The sequence below is a fragment of the Haemaphysalis longicornis genome, unplaced genomic scaffold (assembly GCF_048455015.1).
Source record: "Haemaphysalis longicornis isolate Haplotype H1 unplaced genomic scaffold, Haemaphysalis longicornis Haplotype H1 scaffold_10, whole genome shotgun sequence".
NCBI classification, from domain to species: Eukaryota; Metazoa; Arthropoda; class Arachnida; order Ixodida; family Ixodidae; genus Haemaphysalis; species Haemaphysalis longicornis.
The window spans coordinates 19,568,773-19,578,132 of record NW_027526204.1 but is presented as its reverse complement, the minus strand read 5'-3'; the positions used below and the strand labels follow the sequence as shown (position 1 = coordinate 19,578,132).

The following is a 9,360-nucleotide window of genomic DNA, read 5'->3' as shown; positions in this document are numbered from 1 at the left end:
TTTCAGAACACGTCATGTGCTAGTTACAAAAAAATCCTTCGCAAACTCCGGCCAATCACGACCAACCAAGGCTCTGCACCAGTTTTACAGCTGTTTTGAGGGCGCGTCACACATGCCCTAGATGTATACTGCTGAACGAAGCTCCAAGGTTCCCTTGATAACTTCGTGCAGCCAACTGGTATCCACCTAGTTGTGCGTGGACGCCGAGAAAAAATGTTTGGCAGCTCATAAATGCATACACCGAAAAAGGCCACATGTGGCACGACAGCACGCAGTAAACAAGGTCGTTCAAACTCGAACACTAGAGCGCAATAGGTTCTCTGCACATTCGGTCTACAAAGCCCGCCGTTGTGGTTGGTGAAGCGAAAGCCGCGCTCAGTACTGAAGCTTGGGTTACCTTGCACTCATTTGCGTCTTCTTCCTTAGTGGGCTCCGCATCGTCCAGGATTCCCCCGGTGCCATTTTGCAGCCACCTCATGTACTGTTGGGCGTCAGCAGCACTCGTTGCAACCTTCCTGTGGGCAGTTTACATGTAAGCCTATCAGATGGTTGTCAGTGCTCTTGTTTGTCGATAGTCTTTCAGATGATTGTCAGTGCTCTCGTTTGTCTATAGGTTTTCGGATGGTTGTCAGTGCTATTGTTTGTTTGTTTGCTTCTACGAGTTAGGAAGGGTTTTCGTTCGTACGCTACATTTTTTGCGGGTGCGATTCATACTGACGGATAAAGGACGCTTCCTTAAATTCGGACCGAAAGCAATCAAATCGCTAACAATGCTGTCATTGTATTGTATTTCTTCAACATTCGTTACATGAAGGTAGCGCCAATATTTCATTACATGGGTTCAGCTGGTGCGCGTATGTGCGCGCAAATTATCTGTATTTTTATATTAATTTTTCTGAATGTTTTGTTGTAATTTCTTCTTGCCTTTCTTATATGTTGTTTTGCATAAGTTACTATTTACTAATGTAATACAAACTGCTGAATTAAAATCCACAGTTTGTCAGCGCAGAGCATCAAGAAGGCGCTTATTTTAAAATTGCAGACGTTCAAATGCTGTAGTGAAAGTCTTGATTACTATAACTGCCGCTCCACCACGCTTCCAGATGATTTTTGTCGGCATCATATTCTCTAAAAGTTTTTACTTTGAATCTATGCGCCGCAAAATTACTGAAATTGGCAAAAACGTTCCGTCCACCAAAGTGATTGGGCATTTCATGCATAGCGCACTCCAGGTCATATGTTGTGAATACTTATACACCCCCGCTTCTTATCCCCAACGTAATTTTTTCTGCTAATGCTTGTTTGAATACTTCAGTTTCAACTCATTCCGGGACAGCGCAGTTACGTACTCTTGGTCAAGCATAAACTGCTACTCTCTCACACTAATCTGGAAATATTAACGTCCAAACAATGGCTGTTCCCGAAAACGCCAGTATGAGGTTAGGAGCCTATGCACCGAAGGTGTACTTTATTTTTAGCACCCAGCATCAAAGGCAGATTGAATGAAGCTATGATCACTAACGATGCTTTCATGTCATGCCTATGCGTCTGTACAGCGCCACCTGCTGTAAAAAAAAACCGGGGTCATCCCCGTGAAACCTGGGGAGGGGCGAAGCATGCAGCGTATAAGCATATTCAAATATTCAAGTATGTCTCGTATTCAAGTATCTCTGGTGCCACACGGCACGTTGCAATTGGGCGCCAGAGAAGCGCCAGTGGGAGGAGCAATTGCGTGCTTGCTGAGGCGGTGGCGCCCTCTCTTGCGCGGAGCCGGACTTAAGCAATTCGCATGCCCCATCTGCCCCTGTTTGGGATAGGGGTTGGGGTCAACGCGAGCGCAGTGCAATGCCTGCGCTTAGCCCTGGGGGCTCGTCCTCGGTGATCAACGAGGCCCCAGCATCAAGCAACTACGCCTTCTCGTGCTTAAACCAACCCCCCGACCCGATCAGGCCTGGCGTCGAGGGCCGGTGGGTATTTGAGTATAACATAAATTATAACCCCCTTACAAACAGTCGCCGCTTGTGCTGACGATTGCTGAAGCGGACAGGGAGCGTTCCTCAAATCTTTAAATCTTATTAGTTTATTTTGAACCGGTTGAATCCATTACACGCTTTTCTTTTCGTACGTGTTGTTTTATCGCGAGGCGTTGAAAAATGAGTGTCCCGGAGTTTTAGTACCGTAACTACATGAAACGACCACGAGAGGAGACGCCCACATCCCAAGTCGTTAAAGGGCTTCGCCCCTAAAAAACAGACGCGCGCGTGGCCTCCGTGCTCCACGAAGCCCCCGCGACGAGAAGTGGCAACAATAGCAGATAGCGGCCGCATGCGCACTAACACACGATGCGGAAGCAGCCGCGCCCCATTTCCTAAGGTACACCGCCATGCTGCTTAGCCAGAGAGACCCAGGGAAAATCGAACACGAACGACGGAATAAACAAAAATACACTCTCTAATCGTGCTCAGACAAAGTGCACTGATACACTCTCTAATCGTGCTCAGAAAAAGTGCCCTGTCACTAGTAGACTGTGCTCCCCGCTTTAAGTCTGCCGATGTTCCCGTGCTTCGGAATCTTTCGCTTGGGAATGTCTGCTAACTTAAAGCGGGAAGCCCAGTCTGCTAGTGACTTTGCGCTTATTTCGGTGCACCATCCTGAAGTGTATTTCCTTTTATTTCTTCCTTCGAGTTCAAAATTCCCCAGCTGAGCGGCATGGTGGTGTGCCGTTAGAGATAACGCGAAGCCTAGTAGGGAAAAGGGATGTGGGTGGTTAAGTGTGGCTGACTACGGCAGCCCCGCAGGGGAAACGCCATAGTGAGCCAAGGGTGACAACGAGCTCCTGCTCCCGCGTCGTGCGGTTAGTGGGCCTGTGTCGGCTGTCTGCTATTCTCGCCCACTCTAATAGCCGGCGCTTCTGGTAGCGCGGCGGCCACGCGCTTGCCGTCCCCTTTATCCGTCGGTGGCACTGTACACTACCCGCCGAGGCAGGTACGTCCCGGAACTCATTTTTGGCGCTAAAATAACTTTGATTGCCGAACTTCATGTACCTCCGATGCGAGTTTTCACGATTACAGCGTGTACGCTCACGTGTAAACTTGGGACTCGTTTCACTGATGACAATAGACGCCTCTCTCTCAGTAAGCGTACCTGACATGTTTGTGACGCACAAGCACAGCAAAGGGCTGTAGTCTTATTTGATGCTTGAATCTCTGCGGGTGCTGAAAAGCTGTCAGTGGGTTACAATCGATGGCTTTGCTGATATCATGTACTAGCCATGCATTGGAGTGGTAGTTTACGAGCGGACAAATGTTACTTAGCTATGCTCGATAGCAGACACCGCCCTCCGAAAGCTCCCAACCCCACCGCCACACAAGGATTATCTTGTGGTTTGCCTATTAACGCATTTTCTTGCTCGCGGTGCCTTCTTTCACTCCCTGACTGCGACTAAGACGGTTTAATCTCCGGAAGCACCCCGTTTCATAGAAACGCGATCTTTCTGCTATTGCCCCCGCATGCCACAAAACTTCAAGCGCTGGTACTTTACGGGGGAACGCACACTTGATAACTTTCGATTTATTTATTTATTTATTTATTTATTTATTTATTTATTTATTTATTTATTTATTTACGTTTAGGCACGGTTCAAATGTTCTGCAGGATTGTACGTATGATAAAAACTTATCCTTGCACCTCCTGCGCATATGTACTATTCTGCTCAAGCGTAACACTGCTCTGCTCTCGAAACACGAGCTTATCATTTTCCCATTTAACGCGACTTTAACTGGCAGGATCTGTGCAACGCGAAATAAACCTTCAAAAGTAGAGATATAGTCCTACGCGTAATACAAACTTCATTTCATGCTTTGGGTACTCTTGATTTGCCACCAACTCAGATCAAGCAGATTTAAGTTTGATGTGCAGTTACTTTATCATTGGTTTTCATTCAGCACAACTTGGTGCGCGCCTCCTGGACAAGGCAATAGCACTTTACAAGAATCCCTAGCCGGGTGATTTAGAAGGTTCCAGTAACGTGTACTTTCAAGTGCCGTGGTGGCCGTTTTTTCACTTGGAGACAACTTTGTAAAAAGATATGGCAGACCTGTCACATGTCATTGAACGTCAACTCCAGGTAAAGACACTCCACCAACACATAGTTAAACTCTTCGCTTGATTTCGCACTTAAAAAAGTGTATAAAAACTTGTATCCATGAGAAGCAAAAACTGGTACAACCAGCGACATGAAGCCACATTAAAGACACGAGTAAATGAACGACGCTATTTGCCTTCTTTTTATTCCCAACTGACCATTAAAATTTCGAGTCACTATTGAAGAAAAAATTATTCAGTGATTTGTCCCCTGTAAAGCGGTGTAGGAATCAGGGAAGGCACCGATAATGCATGGGAGTCTCTGCCCATGTTTTCTTGACGAACACGCACGCTGAGCAAGCCATCAGCCGAATAAGTCCCCTTAATCAATCTTGTGCCACAAAATCGTTAGAGATATGGGGTGAGGGCACTTGTATCTGCTTCAATAACATTAATTGGTATGGGTTTTCCCTACAATCGAATGCATGGTATTGGTATATTGGTACTCCTTTTGTAAACATTACTATTTTTTGTGTTATGGTACAGGCTCACGCCAGGCATATGCTAATTCGTGATGACGCTTATTTTCAGTCATTTTAGCCGTACAGATAATTTTGTCCGGGGAAATTTTAAAAGACAATATTTAGGAGATTGTTCGTTTTGTGTAATTATGTAGCTGCGAAGTTTCTATTTATGCATGTGTTCGTGCAGGTTTATCAACTAATAATAACAACAATAAAAGGTTTTACACTAGGAACAATCTAAGAAACTGTACACTAGTGCAATTCTTTTATAGTGACAGCAGCTCTACAAGCACTGCAGGTTTCTGCTTTTTGACCACCTGTACGCACAGTAGCGCGCTTGTAATAGCGTACACCTTTCATCATTCATTTGGCTAAAGAAATTTTTGTTCTTTCGGTTGCTTTCAAATATTATTCACAAAAAGGGTAGAAAATCACCAATATTACGACCAGCGTCTTAGCAATATTGTTTTGCCATCTATTACAAGTTTTAGCCAGTGATGCCTTCCTAAATTTCTGTATTTTTGAGCAAATAATACAAATTGCATTAAATTGCACAGTTAGGGTATTAGCATCTTAGTGCGGTTTCCTCGAAAACTGTCCGTACTTCCAAAAGAGTAGAAATAGTTTCACATACCTGTATGTTCCCTTTTCCTTCTACTCTAATGTTTAATAAGGCATTGTACACAATCCCAGAAATTTGTATAATCAATTGGATGTACGTTCTGTCCTTGTTGTCTTTGGGCACCTCAACATGTATAAAACATGCATATAGCATGCAAAACATAAAACACGCTTGTACCAAGAGTACTGGCGGTATGCAAGCCAGCTGTCCCCTGTTTTATGCAACCGCTACGGTTATCAATAAATGCCTGACTGCAAGAGAAGTGAACAAATTCACCACAATTACCCTACCGATTTCCCCCATCTGACATTTGGGCTTGGCTGCAATCGGTAGAGTGCGGACGAAATAGGGCTTCAAACAGGCCCAGGTGCTGCTCTGCGGCTCACCGCAACTTTATAAAGACTGATTACTCTCGAGTGCATGATTGCTCAGAAATTTATCTTATCACATGAACAGTTTTTCGAAACGTTAAGCGGTTCTGACAGCCATCTCGATCATATCGCTGTAAGAAGCAGAGAAGAAGCACCAGAAACTAGGTAAAGTATCGCCATATCAGAAACAATGAGGAAAAATTGTGACATAGTATGTTTTCGCAAACATGGTTGAGCAAGAATTATGATATTCAATTCAATGGCTTGCGCGGTTACTGGAGGTATTTGCTCGAGTCATGAAGTGATGAGTGCTTGAAAATCCGCTTTGCCACTACAAAGTTAGCAGTTGTTCGACCGTCAAATGGTGACAGATATGAACAGTTGATTCAATTCGGTGGCACTGTTAACAGCTATTGTGTAATGATACTCCTGAATTGTCAAATGCTCCTCCATAATAAAGAATAGAAGTGAGTTTATGTACACAACTGAACAGAGAAACATATTGGCATGCTGTGCGCACAAAGGAATGTCGCTTAAACGACTAAGGGTATTACTAGAGTCATACCAAGTATTATTGATGAATTTTACGTGGGAGAGTTGTGAGTTCACCTGTATGTCCTGTCCTGCCTACTGGATCTCTCCTGTTTACTGTTTCACCAACACAAAAATGAGTAGAAATGACCATATTGAGCAAAGGTAAGGTAATGAACTGGGCTAGTTTGTTTTGCGTACTCCTTGAGATCTCAGTGAACGTGTAGTTCAAAAACTTAACAAAATGTTTTCAGCTCTGTATGACGCAGTCCCGGTAAGTTTGCCAGAAAACAGTTTCCCGCAATTTTCATCTTTTTCGTTTGTATTTTGAATTCCTTCGTACGTGTTTTATTTACCTTGCGAATACTGCTTCTTGTATTATCAAACGAGTTGATAGTTAATTGGCATTGCCGTCTTCATTTCGTGTGCCCTCCCAAGGTTTGTGTACTCTTCAACCTAAAGTGCAGTTGAAGCAGAAGTATATGACGAACAATTTGGACGCAAAATAAATGCTTGTGGATAAAGTTTGGTAATATAGTCAGAGTTTCTGACTCGTAAAAACTTTATTCGGCAGCTAAAGCAAAGACGGTCACGTTTTTTGCAATACATATTAGCCTGCTATGAGTTAGCCTTTGAACCAGTGTTACAGCACCTGGTGAAAATTGGGAATTTGTCAAATCATTGCGGATATTATAATGCTTCTACTGCCAAAACACTTCAGCCTGATTAGGGAAGCAACTTTTTAAACAAATTTAAATTAAACTCACGTTATCCTTGTTTAATACAAACGTATACGCAGTGCAAAACCAACATGACCTGTAATACCATCAGCTTATTAACATGCTTTTTCTGGTAGATGGCGAAAGAAGAGGTTTTCCTACTTCAGAAACCTGGGTGTGCCAGGGCCCGAACCAAGCCTCTTATTTGGACATCTTCTTGACATTAGAAGACGGGTGAGAAGATCATTTCCGCTAACTCATTGCTGCTCAATAAATTAAAATCTGTTTATAGCCTCACTTTTATAATAGACAGATTCCCTGCACAGCCCTTTATTACACTAGAAGACGACGTATAAAAACTGGAACAAGCTCCGCACTGTTTTTCAGCTCATACTACGTATTCAGACACGGCATTAAAATTTATTTTCTCGACAAAGTACCGACAATTGCAGGATGGACAAGCAACAGAAACAAGCGGAGAATTATTCGAGTAATTGTGCATTATAGGAAGCCTTCCGCACTGCAAAAAGCTCTCTCAATTAGAGGATTGTTCAGAGGGCCAAGCACCAACAAGCTGCGATTTTTCCTCACTGAAACTGACTCTGAATGCTGGCCTTGCTTGTGCTGGGTGCCTCTTCTTGTGGTTTTCCTTTTGGGCTTTTGCTGTCAGTTAGTTAAACAAATTTTGAAGCCAGAGCAATTATGTTCTTTTTGAACGAGAAAGGCCCCGTCTGGCATCTGTCCTGAAGAAAAGACAAATAAAGCCAACGGTGTATGCCCGACAGTGAAAGGAAAGAAAGGTTTCATTCCTAAACTTGAAAAGTACAAAAGATAAATTTCGCACTGCGCGGGAAACGAACACGCAGTACAGCATGCGAGTCCACCACGCATTTCCTTAGGAGATGGCATGCTTGTTTCGTCTTTAATACAGAAAATTGAACACCTCACCGAAGACATATATACTCGCTAAGAAAGAAAAACATACGATTTGGATATTATCACATCCTTAAAGTCAAATATGTGTGTAGAACTGTACCTACTCTTCCAAGGCAGGCACATAGCACATTCAAGAAACGTACGGGCTCTGACCTTCTACACAACAATTATGTTACAGAGAGACATCTACTGTTATTCATGAGTAATTTGAGCATTCTAATGAAAGTATTCGCAATTACGCTAGCAGCGAAAAGCGTTTTCACTAAATCCACACTTTGCTCAGGGTAAGAAAGCCCGCACGCTCCCGCCTGAGGTCAGTAGTGCCCTTACTACACGTTAACCAAACGTGGGGTTCATCAAGCCGAGTATTGTGTGAGGTTCACTTGCCAGCCCCATCAAAATATCCTCCCCCTTTTCTTGCTTTAAGAGCATCTGCAGAAACGCGAGATTTCACGGTGCTGCCCCAACACATGCCTCGTTAATTAAGAAAGCGTACGCGCTAATGTGCCACCGGCCTGACGTTGCACCTGACGTTGCACCTGACGTTGCACGTTGCGCTTTACCCTCCGATGTTCGACTCTGATCTTTTACCCCCCCCCAAGCAACACCTGGGCTATGAAGCTCGCCGTAAGGCAGGGCCCCGGATTACTTTCAACCTCCTGGTCACCTTTGATGTACGCCGATACCTCAACACATAGCCGTGTTCGCTTTTCACCTCGATTGAAAAGCATCCACCGCGACTGAGAGTCGAAGTTCAAACCCGCGACCCTGAGCACAGCGTAACCTCCAATCTCGTCAATCAGTACCTGCACCTGAAGTACAATGGGTTTGACGCTGCGTTGGCACGTTGTTAGGCCCAACGTAAGGGTAACCTCACGCGAAAAGTTAAATAGTCCTAACGCAGTTGCGAGATAGGTACAAGGCCAACACTTCGGGTGCGATACAGGAACGCTAACTGAATGTGTCGACATGCCGCACTCCGCCCTAAACCTGCCTAAAACATCCCAAACCACCGTTATTTTTGAGAAAAATGCATTGAATTGAGCTGAGAAGATCTTAAAGTCGATATATAACCCCGGGTCCACCCCGTGCGGAAATCGGCATTGCTTGGACTCGAACTGAGGCATTTCCGCCGCGACCCACATTCTACCCCTAGGCTACTAAAGCCGAACAGTGGTACCCTTTTAGCAGTTCAGTTGCTCACAGGCACAGCGTTCCAGCAAACCAGTACACGGCGCCGGGTGCGTGCAGGAAGTGCCACTCTTGCGCGTCTGTGGGAACGGAATGGTGTGAGCAGGAGGTGACAGCCAATGCACCAGTTTCCATTGGGCACGGTCGTCCAGATATCATTCCACAATTTTGACGCCACCACTTAACGGAACGCACGACTCAATATCTTCTGTTTTAGATGCGAAGCAGCTTATCGTTGAGCCTGTTCCCTCCGCCGTTGTGTGGGCGCCGTTGTGCGGCGTCCACACCCACACTCCGCATGTCTGGCCAGGCACCGCTGATCATGATTGTGGCAGGATGCCCCTAGAGATTGGCCAACCAAAGAATCTATCACGAAATAGCTT

General features: G+C 44.8%; 1 protein-coding gene across 1 annotated transcript in view; it reads left to right on the top strand.

Annotated features, from left to right (window-relative positions):
• Nucleotides 1-321: 321 nt before the first annotated feature.
• LOC144157638 (lithocholate 6-beta-hydroxylase-like) overlaps nt 322-9,360 on the top strand; it is a 121,484-nt gene continuing 112,445 nt past the window's right edge. Inside the window, exons 1-2 of the mRNA XM_077688461.1 lie at nt 322-532; nt 6,988-7,084. Of these exons, the coding sequence (XP_077544587.1) occupies nt 477-532; nt 6,988-7,084 (153 nt within the window). The 5' untranslated portion in view covers nt 322-476. The remainder of the gene's footprint in view (nt 533-6,987; nt 7,085-9,360) is intronic.